Source organism: Scyliorhinus canicula, chromosome 2 (assembly GCF_902713615.1).
Source record: "Scyliorhinus canicula chromosome 2, sScyCan1.1, whole genome shotgun sequence".
Taxonomy (NCBI): Eukaryota; Metazoa; Chordata; class Chondrichthyes; order Carcharhiniformes; family Scyliorhinidae; genus Scyliorhinus; species Scyliorhinus canicula.
This window is the reverse complement of record NC_052147.1, coordinates 170,494,092-170,509,776: the sequence shown is the minus strand read 5'-3', so window position 1 is coordinate 170,509,776 and position 15,685 is coordinate 170,494,092. Positions and strand designations below refer to the sequence as shown.

General features: G+C 45.0%; 1 protein-coding gene across 1 annotated transcript in view; it reads left to right on the top strand.

Moving 5' to 3' along the window:
* Positions 1 to 15,685, top strand: part of kcnh3 (potassium voltage-gated channel, subfamily H (eag-related), member 3) — a 1,115,372-nt gene that overhangs the window by 573,490 nt on the left and 526,197 nt on the right. The window contains exon 4 of the mRNA XM_038789040.1: positions 13,218 to 13,348. Coding sequence (XP_038644968.1) covers positions 13,218 to 13,348 — 131 coding nt within the window. The remainder of the gene's footprint in view (positions 1 to 13,217; positions 13,349 to 15,685) is intronic.

Sequence of the window (15,685 nt, the reverse complement as noted above, 5' to 3'; positions counted from 1 at the left end):
GGGGATTCAGGATAGGGTAGTTTTCAGAGGGTGGGTAGGAGAAGGGAGCGTTTCTGACATTTACAAGGAACTTATGGGGTCAGAGGAGACACAGACCGAGGAGCTGAAGCATAAGTGGGAGGAGGAGCTGGGAGGAGAGATAGAGGATGGTCTATGGACGGACGGGTTGAGTAGAGTCAATGCGTCTGCAACATGTGCCAGGCTCAGCCTGATACAATTCAAGGTCATTCATCGGGCTCACATGACAGTGGCCCGGATGAGCAGATTCTTTGGGGTGGAAGACAGGTGTGCAAAATGTGCGGGAGGACCAGTGAACCATGTCCACATGTTCTAGACATTTCCGAAGCTTAGGGGATTTTGGCAGGGGTTTGCAGATGTCATGTATGGTGGTTAGCATAAATGCTTCACAGCTCCAGGGTCCCAGGTTCGGTTCCCGGCTGGGTCACTGTCTGCGCGGAGTCTGCACGTCCTCCCCGTGTGTGCGTGGGTTTCCTCCGGGTGCTCCGGTTTCCTCCCACAGTCCAAAGATGTGCGGGTTAGGTGGATTGGCCATGCTAAATTGCCCGTAGTGTCCTAAAAAGTAGGGTTAAGGGGGGGGGGGGGGGGGGGGGGTGGTTGTTGGGTTACAGGTATAGGGTGGATACGTGGGTTTGAGTAGGGCGATCATTGCTCGGCACAACATCGAGGGCCGAAGGGCCTGTTCTGTGCTGTACTGTTCTATGTTCTATGTCCATGGTGTTAAAAACAAGGTTGGCACCGAGTCCAGAGGTGACGATTTTCGGGGTGTCAGAAGACCGGGGAATCCAGTAGGAGAAAGAGGCAGATGTTCGAGCCTTTGCTTCCCCTGTAGCCCGGAGACGGATACTATTAGCTTGGAACGACTCAAAGCCCCCGAATTCAGAGACCTGGCTATCGGACATGGCTAGCTGTCTCTGTTCGGAGGAAATCAAGTTCGCCTTGAGAGGCACGCTGTTAGGGTTCGCCCGGAGGTGGCAACCATTAGTCGACTTCTTCGCGGAAAATTAATCGTCAGCAGAAGGAGGAGGGGGCTGAGTTTAGCTTAGAGTAGGGGGTTAATAAAGGTGGGACCTGTAAGGGAGGAAGACGGCTTTTGCACTATGTTTATAGTTTCATGTACATTGTTTATTTTGTTGTTGTTACAATACCAAAAATACCTCAATGAAATGTTTATTAAAAAAAAGAATTTCACAATGTCACAAAGGTATCGCTTTCATTCAGCTCTGTGTCAAACAAGTCACTATCATTGAACAAGATGACTTTTCTGTGACGCTTCAGTCTGTGTGAGATTTTTAGAAGGCTGGGATCGACAGATGCGTTGCTGCCCTGAGGCAGTGTTGCAGCTATATGTGCAGGATTGCAGACAGGATGCTCAGCATCCTCTGCAGTCAGATTTTCAGGCCCCTTTGGGTCAGGAACAACTTGGACTGGTAGAGGTAGAAGAATCACCAAACTATGGAATATGAGGCCCAGTTGTCTCCTCTGGAATTCCAGGAGAATCTGCACTTGACTTCTCCACTGCTCCAGTGAAACGACTCCTGCTTGGTATGGAAAAGAGACCACTTGAAGAGCCAGTAATGTGTTTTCAGCCAAGCAGTTCTTTATCCTGTGTCTTCACAATGGAGCTGAGCTGCTCTTTGACAAATTCTCCAGGGTGTCTTCAGCAGCAATAGCCTTTCTGACTAATTCTTCTTGAGCTAGACTTGGAATCATGCTTATTTCTTCAGCAGGGAGGAGCTTATCCACACCGTCGCCACTTCACTTCTCGCTCAGAACTACAAGTGCAGGATGCTCAGTCGTATGTCACACTTATTAAAAGCAAGGAGTTCTGTGCGGTCCTTCATATCGGTTCTTAAACATTCAGTCAGGCACAAAAGCTGGATGTAGCTGGCAACGTTTGCCAAGGATGGCACTTTGAAGCAGATTTGTTTAAAGCTGCACTCAAACATTAAACTGAAGTTGGGATCAGTAGTGGTGAGTATAACTGGCCACTTTACGGTTGCCATGAAGGTCTTAATTGCATTTAGAAATCCAGCATCATCATCAAATATTACATCTGCCTCCTCAAAAAGGATGAGTGACGTGGCACCTTTTCTGCTGGATTCTTTGGGGCCTGTGTGTTTTCCCTCAGACACGGAGGGGGCCCGAGTTACTTCCCTAACTTGGGGGGTGCGCTTCTGGGCATTATAATTTTTCAGTGGTTTGTTATTCATTTCCTTATCTTCAAGCCTTTCTGCTTCTTCATTATTGTTAGGTTTCGACAGGCCTTTGAAGAAATTGATTAAACTCTAGGTGTTAGGTCCTTCTTTGAGCACCTTCCCTTTGGAGACTGGGTGCCTTCCTGGTTGACGAGATCACTTTTTTAGGAGAGTTTTCTTTCCTTGGAGATTTGGCCATTTGAGAAGGCAGGAGCTTACTGTTGAAGAAAGCAGGCTTGAGGGCATTCAACTTGGTGAGACTGAGTGGCTTATTTTAGTTGAGAGAGGATCTGTCTCCCACTTCACTGTGAAGCAATCTTCTCTGGGTCTGCTGGGATGTGTTGCCACTGATGAGTGTATGTAGGCGCTATTACTTTGTTACCATCCGTATCAGTTGTTACTTCCTGTTTAACCTTAACATTTTTTTTAAAAAGAGCAAGCTGCACCAGAGGGAATTCATCACCAGTGTCACTTTCATCACTGGAGGACTGAGGTTCTCCTTGACCGATCTCACATAATTGCAATTTTCGCTGTTACTTCTGGAACAAATTCAGGTCATGGTACAGGCGACATGGGTGAGATCCCATAGGCGGGTCCGATCCTTGAAATTGCCTCGCCGGTTCTCCCCTTAATTTTTTTTTGAGTTCTTTCTTTTCAATCTCCAAATTTTCCGGTTTAAGTTTTTCTTTTTGCAGTTGTTCATGGATCGCTTTAAGTTGGCTTATTTGCATTAATCAAATCTGATCATACTGGGACTGTTGGATAATCGTGCGATGTTGAAGGACCTGGCTCATTACGGCTAGGAACCATCTGACTCGTTTTTTCTTATCCTTCAAAAACGTCGCCTTGCCCCAGAATCTTTTTATATCTTCAAAGGACCACTGTCGTCTGGAGGCACCATGGGCTGGATTCTCCACAGCCCACGCCAAAATCGCGTTTGGCACGGGAACGGAGAATCCAATTTCACGCCAAATTCGGGCCTGGGGTCGGTCCGGCGATTCTCCAGGACCCGAGAATCGGTGTGTTCATGGAGTACTCCCCGCGTGGCTGGCGGGCCATTGCCAGAGGCCCACCCAGCGATCCTCCTCTCCAAGCCGGCAGAGTTCCCGACGGCGTGGTTCTAACCACCTATTGCCATTCGGGAAGCTCGTGTGGTGGCTGCGGGCTCAGTTCACGGCCACCCTGGTGGGGTGGGGCGGGGGAATCGTACACCAGGAGAGGCCTTATGGGCGGCCAGGGGCAGATCGGTCCGGTCGAATCTTCGGGCACGCGGCCGATCGAGGGGCCTACATTTTGCAGTTGCCTCCGCAGTCCACGTCCGCCATGGCACTTGGCGCGGCTGCTGGAGACCGCTGCCATCCGCATGCCTGGACTCAAAACTGGAAGTGCGTGGGCCCGTATCCGCAGCTAAAGCTGCATGAATTATTCTGGGTCCCTGCTAGACCTCTGCAAGTGAGTCAATGGGCTTATCTTTTTTATCGGAAACTCCGGAGTGAAACGCCAGTGTTGTTACGGCGGTGTGGGGACATAGTCCCATTTTGGGAGAATCCAGACCCATATTTGTATTGAATTTCCGTAAATGTTTTTTGGAGGTCAAAATGTTGTTCAATAAATTCTCATACTTTTCGCATCATTTCTGCTTCAGTCATATCAGGGGGAGCCATACCACCTTTCATGGTGGTGGGAAGGTCTCCTTTGCCTCTTTTTGTCATGTTATTCAATTCTTGACTCTCAGAATGTGGGGTATTTCGACCATTAGACCACTATGCGGTGTGCACCGAGAAATGGTTCTGTAGCCATTAAGAGCGACAAGTCTCAGATTCTTTAAGATTACGCACAACCGAGGGACTAAATGTCCATTAAGGATGATAAAAGTTGGCCAATCCTGCCGACTACGCCAGATTGTTATATTCATGAGACTTGAGCCAGAGTTGTGGTACAATCATACAAAGCTTTATTCTGTCTTCAACGTTACATGCTGGTATCACTTCTTTCTCTACAATACCAACAACTTTCACAACTTTTATAACTCCTTTCAGAGGTAGGGCTGTAAGAGTGTCAGTTCCTTACACAGATTGGTTGTAATATGCTACAGTGGGACATTACCCCCACTGATTGGGTTTATCCCCCACTGATTGGGTTTATGTGTTAATCACATACAACCTATTATGTTTTCGGTGATGTCGGTTACTGAGTAACTGAACTTGTGTTGTTCTTCACATACACTTTAACTTAGTTCCACAACATCTGCTGCTGACCACTGCAGTTGTATACATTAATAATCATCTACTCCTACAATAATAACCATCTACTCCTACACTACTCTCTGCTTCATGTCCATTACTCAATCCTACTACAATGCAAATATATTTCCCCCAACTTTATGATTCCCTATCTTGCATGGTAACCTTTTATGCGGCACCTTATCAAATGATTTTGGAAAATCCAAGCATACTACAACTGCTGGTCCCCCTTTATCTACCCTACCATTTACATTCTGAAAAATTTCTACTCACTTCATTTTACAGATCTTGAATATCACTGAAAAGAGAGGAATGTTGCTGAAGCATTTTGTCTTCCACTCATCAGGACAAAAGCAATAATGCCAAATTATTGGCTTCCCAAGCTCTGAGATAATTCAAAAAAGACACAATGCTTGAACATAATCCTTTAGTTTGTAGAGAACGAGTCTATGTGTATAAATGTATGTCACTTCTACAAGTGTAAATAAGTCATGTTACGAGCTCAACGGTTCAAATTGGTTATTAGTATGGCTGTTCGCGCAAGTACTGCCTAATCACGGAATCACCGTTAACAGCAATGTGTCATGTACTCATATATTATTTGAATAATGAAATGTTGGGAAATCTTTGTTCAGAGGGACCTGGTTGTCTTTTTACATGAATCACAGATAGTTTACATGCAGGTACAGGAAGCAATGAGGAAGGTAAATGGTATGTTAGCTTGTGTTACAAATGGATCAGAATATAAAAGATTTGAATAATTTTACTGCAATTGTACAGGACAGACATGAGGCCAATTGTGGAACCTGAAGCAGTGTGTTCAATTTTGATTTCCTTATCTAAGGGAGGACATAACTGGCCGAGAGGGAACTTAGAACTTAGAACTTAGAACAGTACAGCACAGAACAGGCCCTTCGGCCCTCGATGTTGTGCCGAGCAATGATCACCCTACTCAAGCCAACGTAGCCACCCTATACCAGTAACCCAACAACCCACCCATTAACCTTATTTTTTAGGACACTAAGGGCAATTTAGCATGGCCAATCCACCTAACCCGCACATCTTTGGACTGTGGGAGGAAACCGGAGCACCCGGAGGAAACCCACGCACACACGGGGAGCACGTGCAGACTCCGCACAGACAGTGACCCAGCCGGGAATCGAACCTGGGACCCTGGAGCTGTGAAGCATTTATGCTAACCACCATGCTACCGTGCTGCCCGGAGTGCAACAATTTCACATAACTTGGCTGAGGTTCCTTGGCTGAGGAAGAGATTTTATGAGGAGTGTTTTAGTCTATATCCCCTGAAGTTTGGAAGAATGAGATATGATTTAATTGAAACATTAAAACAAATCTTAATAGTTTTGACAGAGTAGAAGAGTAGAAAATGTTTCTCCTGGCTGAGGAATTTATAGCATGGGGTTCAGTCTCAGAATAAGGGGTTGACCATTTAGGACTAAGATGAAAGAACGTTTCTCTCCTTGGAGAGTTCTGAGTCTTTAGAATTCTCCACCCCAGAGAGCTATGAACACTCAGCTGTGGACAATATTCAAGACAGCTCGATAAATTTTGGATACTAAGGGAATTAAGGGGTATCGGGATTTTGGCAATGTAGACTTGAGGTGGAAAATCAGCTATTCTACAGTATAGACATGAAAGCCGGTGTTTATGTAGTTGCATTGTGTACCTTGTGTTGCCCAATGATGTATTTTCTTTTATTTTATTTTCATGTACTCAATGATCTGTTGAGCTGCTCACAGAAAAATACTTTTCACTGTACCTCGGTACACGTGACAATAAACAAATCCCAGAATAGACAAATGGCTTTTTCATCTCCAATTTCTCATGTCCTTATTTTTTTATGGAGCCATTATAATGCAATTCTTTCAGTAGAAAGCCACTAAAGTAATTTTTGTGTTTAAGAAATGCTTTTCTTAATTACTGATTTCCAATTGTCTGTCACGTAAATATCCTCAGAAGGTTTAAGAACAAGTAATTCTTTACATGTAATTTGATTAACCTATTTCTTGAAGACAGACTAGTTGTTATCATGAAATTCTTACATAGTAACCCAGCCAGGATGTCTGCGTGAAGCTGTAATTGAGATTGAGGTGAAAGGCAAGCACAGCCTCCTGAAAGAAAAAAATGGAAAACCTCTGTTAAAAAACTCATAACAAATTTATACAAGTTTTATTGAAGGAGATGATTGTGTCACTTCAGCAAGATTAGAAGTGACTTCTTGGAAGTATTTCTTTTACATTAGTGATCAACAACCACAATGTGGTGTGAGGAGAATGTGATGTAACAGAGGAGTCATTTAAGAACCATTTAATAAAGGAATGTCAGTGTTTCAGACAGGAGGTCTTATAGTGCAGTGGATAGTATCCCTTTGAGCCGTTGGGCGGCACGGTAGCATAGTGGTTATCACAGTTGCTTCACAGCTCCAGGGTCCCAGGTTTGATTCCCGACTTGGGTCACTCTGTGTGGAGTCTGCACGTTCTCCCAGTGTCTGCGTGGGTTTCCTCCGGGAGCTCCGGTTTCCTCCCACAGTCCAAAGATGTGCAGGTCAGGTGGATAGGCCATGCTAAATTGTTAAAAGGTTGCTAAAAGGTTGGGTGGGGTTACTGGGTTATTGGGATAGGGTGGAGGTTTGGGCTTGGGCAGGCTACTCTTTCCAAGGGCCGGTGCAGACTCGAGGGCCGAATGGCCTCCTTCATTGCTGTAGATTCTATAATTCTATGATGATTCTATGAGCCAGAGGTTCCAGGTTTGAGTCCCACCCCAGGGCTTGATGGCCAAGGACGGTGTGTTCATAACTCCAAACAGGTTGAGTATCAAGATGCAAATCCTTCCAACATGCCAATGGCTGACAGTAGGAGCAGGAAAGCTTCCTGCTCAGCCACACTGGATGTGAATTGTGCCCCTCAAGCTATAAGCCTCTGGTAATAGGCAAACAAACTGTTCCAGGAATAACTAGCTATGGAAACAGACAAAAGTTTGCCTTAGTATGGGGAGAAAATTTGAATGATTCGGGCAGAGACCTTCCAATAGAATTGGGTTTCCATCTGAAACAGTAATCTGCTTATTCCATTTTCAGATGCTGACAAACCTATTGTGTATTTCCAGCAGCTTCTGTTTCTTTTCTCAAAATAAATATCCCTTTCATGTTTTAATCGCTCGCCATTCCCTTAATGTGTCAACAATAGTGAATGTAATAGTGCATAGTGGATTTCAATTCTACTTTTCAGAGAATGGAGTAGTTCACTTTCACTTTCCACCTATCAGCCGCAGATAGAACATAGAACATAGAACATAGAACAGTACAGCACAGAACAGGCCCTTCGGCCCTCAATGTTGTGCCGAGCCATGATCACCCTACTCAACCCACGTATGCACCCTATACCCGTAACCCAACAACCCCCCCCCCCCCCCTTAACCTTACTTTTTTATTAGGACACTATGGGCAATTTATCATGGCCAATCCACCTAACCCGCACATCTTTGGACTGTGGGAGGAAACCGGAGCACCCGGAGGAAACCCACGCACACAGGGGGAGGACGTGCAGACTCCACACAGACAGTGACCCAGCCGGGAATCGAACCTGGGACCCTGGAGCTGTGAAGCATTTATGCTAACCACCATGCTACCCTGCTGATGTTGAGAGATTTCTCCTTCATTGGCTCCAACAGAAGTTGTATTCAATTAAACTGGGATACAACTTCTCAATACAAGTGACTAATTTCTGTACTAGTGTAAAAGCTGCCATTGCCCCCAATGAAGTTTCCTAATTCAGTTGTGTGTGTTAATTTTGTAAACAACCACAGCGTTAGATGGGAACCATTAAGAGAAGTAGCAGCTGATATTTGATAAACTGTTCAATTATTTAAAATGTTTAGATGCATTTACTTAATGAGAATTTTAATATTTATTCACTCAAATCTGTTACATGTGGAACTGGAATAATTTCTGGGATGCAAAAGAACGTGAACTAATTACTAATGATCAAACCTTTTTCTTTGAGATTTTAGTGCAACACTGTGATTGCAATTAATAATTTAAAGCAACTGAGTGGGTTAAGTGCAATGCCAGTGTAACATACTGCTTACTTCAGTCAGTCTGGAATTCAAAGCCTTCTTGGCTGGTAATTGAAAAATAAGCTTTTCAGACTAGTTCAGCAAATACTTTCATCTCCGGCAGTGCATTTGCATTTTTTGCCTTGCTGGATTTAAAAAAAAAATGTTTAACTGAAAAGAACCTGCCCAGATTTTATTGAAGCTTTGTGTAGTGACCAGCTCCTAAACACTTTGTGTTACAAAGCTACGAGTGACTTTTGGCCCCAAAAACGGTGCCTGTGCATGTATTTCTGATATGAACAATGCTGTCTATGCCATAAAATGTTTGGCGTGAGCAGTCTGGCAAGTATGGGCAGCCTGATTTTTTAAATTATCATTTCAATGAGAGGGAAGGAAGGAGTGGTTTCTATCTTCAGGGCTTTCCTTTTTCAACAGAGGTGGATACCCCGAAGATCGAACCCCCCTTTGGTTCCTACCTACTCGCAGCCTTAAACCCATTTTTGTCACTTCCCACCCCTCTCCCTCACTTGCCCAAGCCTTCCCTGCCATAGATCCCAGATTTACCTGTCTCCAAGAAATCCTTCTTCTTGTTCCTCGTTGCAGACCTGGCAGTGTCCACTAACACACTCTTTGTGCCGCTAGTACTAATGACGGCCATTACATTTTGCCTTGCACCATTATCCCTTTTATCGCCAAGCCATGTTGTCAAAGGATAGCTCTAGTCATCTTCAAGTTCGTTACGGTGGCCCAAATGTTCTCAGCACAGTGGACTGCGACACAATGAATGCATCGCCAAGATTTTACAATCGTGGGTATCGTCGTGGCCTGGATGGGAACATTTGGAGAGCGCCAAAAGTTATTGGGAAAATCACATCCATCATGAGTGCTGCCAGGATAGTGGACAGTGATCTGCGCGATACTATGTCTGTGTTCACATTCAAGCTGGAGATTCAGAGAGTGGAATCACATTTAGTTGTGGTACATCCCAGAGTTGATGTGGGATACCTGCAAACCAATATGTGTCAATGGCACTTATACCACATGGAACCTGTGGTATAAAGGGCAATAGCTATTATGCTCATAGATAATATGCATCATTAGTGGTCTCAGATCACGTGTTACTGGAACTTAAAGAGAGATGGTTCTGGAAGGAGCCCCGCACTCATCTATCACTATACATAGTTGTATACAGAACTTTTAAAGTTCTTAGAAGCCTTGTAGTTTATCTCAAACACATCTTTGGACCAGGTATGATAATATTCCCGAACCCTGCAATCCTCATGAATCTACAGGCATTGTCTCTGGTAATACTGAGTCTCAGTGCCCTCCTTTATGCAACAGTGGAAATGAAGTTGTGGAAAACATCACTCATTCAGCCTTCAAGGAACCTGACATATAAAATTTCATGACCACAGTCACTCTCACAGTCACTGACAATATCACCCTTGCCCTATTCTTTGATTGCAGTCCTGGCTGCCGAAAGTGGTGGCTTTTTGACAGCATGTTGACATTGTTCGAAGATGAGTTCAGAGATTAGCTCCCTGAACAGAAACGGGCTCCTGCTGAAATTACTTTACCATCCTCTTCAACTCATTCCTACATCTTGACCTGCTCTGTGTTGCCTCAACTCATTCGTCCTGTCAATCTGTCGACCAAGAGCATTGCAAAGTGTTACATCCAGGTTTTGGAGCAAGTGGTTTGTGAAGAACCTGTGAACTCTAGACAAAGTCTGTCAGCATGTGCCACAGCAATTCTAAACAACTCTGGAAATCACCAAATATTTCAATGGTCACAGGAAAAGCTGACAGAAATCTGATGGCAGCAGGTGGCGCAATGGTTAGCACTGCTGCCTCACAGCGCTGAAGACCCAGGTTCGATCCCGGCCCTGGATCACTGTCCATGTGGAGTTTGCACATTCTCCCCATGTCTATGTGGGCTTCACCCTCCACAACACGGAAGATGTGCATGGTTGGTGGATTGGCCACGCTAAATTGCCCCTTAATTGGAAAATAATATTTTGGTTTCTCTAAATTTATAAAAAGAGAAATCTATTGGCAACTAATCTTTTTAAAAAATATATTTATTGAGTGATCAGATATGAACAGTAACAACAATATTAACAAAGAAGTATATATATATTATCGGTACAGAATCAAAGAAGTGAAAAACAAAAACATTGGTTTAAGCCATTAACCCCATTATAACCTAACCCCCTTAACTCTTTACTGTGTCCAGTTATTTAAAGAATGAGATGAGTGGCCGCCAGCTCTGAAAGAACCTCCCCACCAAGTCCTAATGGTATATTTAATTTTCTCAGGATGGAAGAATGACATCATGGGCGGCATTCTCCGACATCCCCCCCCCCCCCCCCGGGGTCGGGTCGGAGAATTGCCGGAGGGCGGCGTGAATCCCGCTCCCGCCATCCGGCGAATTCTCCAGCACTGGAGATTAGGCGGGGGGCGGGAACTGCGCCACGCCAGTCGGCGGCCTCTTGCAGCGCCCCCTCCCCCCCGGCGATTCTCCAGCCCGCGATGGGCCGAAGTCCCGCTGGTTCTTTGCCAGTCCCGCCGGCGTAGATTAAACTAGGTCTCTTACCGGCGGGACCTGGCGGCGCGGCCGGACTCCGGGGTCCTGGGGGGCCCACCCCCGCCCCACCAGGTAGGGGAGAATCCCGGCCCTGCTTTCTAGTTCATCAGAGCTTAACATTAAGTCCTGGTGTTTTTTTTGTAATTAAGGAATCCTCAGCTGAAATGTGAGTTAATGGCAAAAGAAAACATTGAGAAAGGAGCATACATTGTGGTGCCAGCTATGGTTCAGTTGCTAGCTCCTTTGCCTCTATGTTAGAATGTTCTGGCATCAGGTCCCACTCATTTAAGCACAAAAATATAGGCTGATACTCTTGTGCACTACTGAAAGGGTGCTGCATTTTCAGATTTAACATCTATCAGATGAAATATTAAACTGAGGTCCCGTCAGGTGGTCTTAACGAATTCTCCACTTGCCTAGATGAGTACAGTTCTAACATTCAAGAAGCTCATCCTGGACAAAGCCGCTCACTTGATTGGCAAACCATCCACCACCATTCATTCCCTCCAACACCAATGCACAATGGCAGCAGTGTGCACCATCTACAAGATACACTGCAGAAACTCATCAAGGCTACTTCAATTGCGCCTTCCAAACCTGCAGCCTCGAACATCTAGAAGAATAAGGGCAGCTGATGCTTGGGCATGACCACCAGAAAGTTCCTCACCAAGCCACACCATCCTGGCTTGGAACCACATCATCGTTCCTTCACTGTCGCTGACCCAAAATCCTGGGGCGCAATTCTCCGCACTCACGACGGTGCGGAGAATAGCGTGGCTCGTAAAATGTTATGGCCACGCTAGTCCGACGCCCTCCCGCTATTCTCCCCCCCCCCCCCCCCCACGCCCGACTCCCGATACGAATCGCTGCCGCCGTTTTTTTACGGCCAGCAGCGATTCTCAGCTGTCCGATGGACAGTTTCCAGCCCTTTACGGCTGTTTTTACGAACGGCAAACACACCTGGTCTGGCCGTTCGTAAAAACGCCGTAAAGTCCTGATTTTTAAAACCATGGCACCGATTGGCACGGCAGTACCACGGCCGTGCCAAGGGTGCCATGGGCCCGCGATCGGTGGGCACCGATCGCGGGCAGCGGGTCCAATGCCCGCGCACTCTTTGTCCCTCCGCCGCCCCGCTGTATCACTTCGCGGGGCGGCTGAGGGGCATCCCGGCCCGCGCATGCGCGGGTTTCGCGCAAATGCGCGATGACGTCATCCGCGCATGCGCGGGTTGGAGTCTTCCAATCCGCGCATGCGCGGCTGACGTCATATGATGCGTCAGCCGGCGCAAACTCTGGCAAGCGGGCTTAACGAAATTCGTTAAGCCCGCGATGCCGGAGTTTACGGCGGCGGCATGCTAGCCCTGACCGGGGACCAGAAACGGTTCCCGGTCGGGGAGGGGGGGGCTGGCGTCAAAACCGCCCGGATTTGACGCCAGCCTTACGATTTCTCCCCCTCTGGGAGAATCGCGCCCCTGGTACTCCCTTCCTAATAGCACTATGAGTGTTTCTATTTTTACAACACATGGACTTCAACGGTTTATGAAGGCACTCTCCACCAATTCTCAAAGTCAATTAGAGACGAGCAATAAGTATTGAACTAGCTGATGGTGCCCACATCCCATGAATGAATAAATAAAAAAACTGAAATTTTCCTGGTTTCTTGACCAATGTTTATCTCCCAATCAACATCACAAAAACAGATTATCTGGTCATTATTACATTGTATTTTTGAGATTTTGCTGTATGAAAATTCCTATGTTGTAACAGTGAGTACAATTCAACACAATATTTGTATCAGAAGAATATTTATATGTAAATCCCTACATGTATGGTAGGGAACTGAAAACCTTCTGTGGACCAACTCTCACTGGAGCATAATAGTGTCTGGTTTCAAGCCCCATTCCCAATCCTGAATGTATAAATCAAGGCTAACTTTCCAGTACAGTAAAGGGGAAATGCCCTATTATACTTGACTCACTAATAATATTGTCACCCCCGTTCATCACCCCTGTTTCTATGCATTTCTGTGGGTATAATCTCCGTACATTTCTATAATTTTCAACTAATGAAAATAGGTGTATCTTCTTTCCCACTTGCAGATGATGTGGAAATCTACCAAAACACCAGGCCCCCAGGATTCAACGCTAACAGAAGAAGGAGCAGAGCTGTCTTGTACCACCTGTCAGGACACTTACAGAAACAGGACAAGAGCAAGCTCAAGATAAACAATGTATGTATAAGAACCCAGAGGTTACTTGATGTGCAGGTTCAGACCCTTTTCTATTCTATAGGTCGATTATTTTTAATTTTGATCTTTGGTGATCGGCATGTGATGTAAGGGAGTGAAGCCAATTCATGTCCTGTAGTGGTAAACAAAAATAACAAGCATAGGCACACCCTGCTGGGTAAAAAAAACACATCTTCATTCTTCACTTTGTTTCAGCTGTTTTTGTATCTTGACATGAGCTCATATTAAACATGGGATATATCTTTTCTGCTGCTGAAGGTCAAACATTTCAATGCTAGAACATGTTTCCCCATTGTTGCCCTATGCCAGCATTAAGCATCGCCACATAAGAAACAACATTGGTCAGATATAGTGTCAAGCCTCTGCTTTTCCCTTTTAACAGTATTAAACGACAGCTTCGGAAACTTGCCTCTTGCTACACTAATGTGCAATCCCATTCAATTTGCCAACCATTCCTGCATCTTTCCTGAGTTACATTGCTGATTTATCATAGCAAAAATCAATAGTGTTGAAAAATCAATTATATCCCAGGGTATTTCATATAAGTGTGGTAAAAAAACAAAATGGACAGTGAGCTAAAGGGGAAGAAGTTGACTGGAAGGTTGGTCAAAAAGATGATCTTAAAGACAGGGCGAGATGGATATATGGAAGGGTCAGAAGCATTTTGGTGCTTACAGTGCATGCTCATTGGGAACTAGGTTCAGTTTGCCCGACCTCATTTCTCGCTGTATTCAGTAAGGAATCTCAACAGAAAAAAAATTCCATTCTTCAGTCTGCATTTGTTTCCATCCTCGGACATGAAGTGTGCGTATGTACAGAGACCCTCTTCCACAGGTAACATAAACCAACAGTGTGTTTGACTAAACATATCATCATGTCCTCAGGAGATAAATAATACTAATTACTTGACCTATAATCAAAAGAAGTTAGGCCAGGTAGGAACTTTATCAACATTGGATGGAAAAAGAGTTTGGGTTGAGTCACCTTTTGATTTAAAATTATGTTTTAAGTGTATCTTACAGTCCAGGAAGGTTAATATTACATTAATAATGATAATACTTATTATGGATTGGCTTTATTTCTGTAGCTTTTTCCAGTGTCAGTTGATGATCTGAAAATGAGTCAACCTGTCATCAGGCCATGGGTTAATGTTACTTTAATGTTATTTTTCTACTTGTTCAGAAAAAAAGATGCATTCAATAAATTGTCATAGAATTAATTAAAATTTCTAGTCCTGTTCCCAGTCAAAATTGTAAAAGAGATAAGATGATTGACACAGAATTGCTGGCCTTCAGCAGCTTATAAAGTAGCGGTATATATGAGAAGCTATTTATTCTTATCCATGGGAAACAGCTAAATATCTGGAGCAGAAATTAGCTGCAATCAGCAACTCCATGAGTCAAAAAGTATACAGTCTGAGAATGCGACTCACAATTCAAAATTCATGTCAGCTCTGTGACATCATGTTGAATATTATCTTTCAGAGTTAATTAGAGGAGATTCCTGTTGAATCAGGCACACATTTGTTTGTTTTAAAGTCTAGTGCTGTGACTCAGTCATGGAGGAAGACATCACAGTAATGAATTAAAGTATTATATTTTGGGAGCTGCACCAGCGTTTATTTGATTTTGCACTGACAGGCGATTCCTAGTAGGGAGCACTGGGACTGGTTGAAAGAGAAGAGTTGAATCCACATTCTCACCGTGTCCGTATGGGTTTCCTCTGGATACTCCAGTTACCTCCCACAGTCCAAAGTGCAGCACGGTAGCATGGTGGTTAGTATAAATGCTTCACAGCTCCAGGGTCCCAGGTTCGATTCCCGGCTGGGTCAATGTCTGTGCGGAGTCTGCACGTCCTCCCCGTGTGTGCGTGGGTTTCCTCCGGGTGCTCCGGTTTCCTCCCACAGTCCAAAGATGTGCGGGTTAGGTGGATTGGCCATGCTAAATTGCCTGTAGTGTCCTAAAACGTAAGGGGGGGGTTTGTTGGGTTACGGTATAGGGTGGATACATGGGTTTGAGTGGGGTGATCATTGCTCGGCACAACGTCGAGGGCCGAAGGGCCTGTTCTGTGCTGTACTGTTCTATGTTCTATGTGTCGGTCAGGTGGAATTGCCATGATAAATTGCCCTTCATATCCAAAGATTAGGTGGGGTTACAGGGGTAGGGTGGGGGGAGTGGGACTGTGTAAAGTGCTCTATCAGAGGGTCGGTGCATACTCGAGGGGCCGAATGGCCGCCTCCTGCACTGTAGGAATTCTATTTTAAAAATTCAAGGTTCAAATAATTAACTATAAACATTGCATCCTTGACTTTTATAGCAA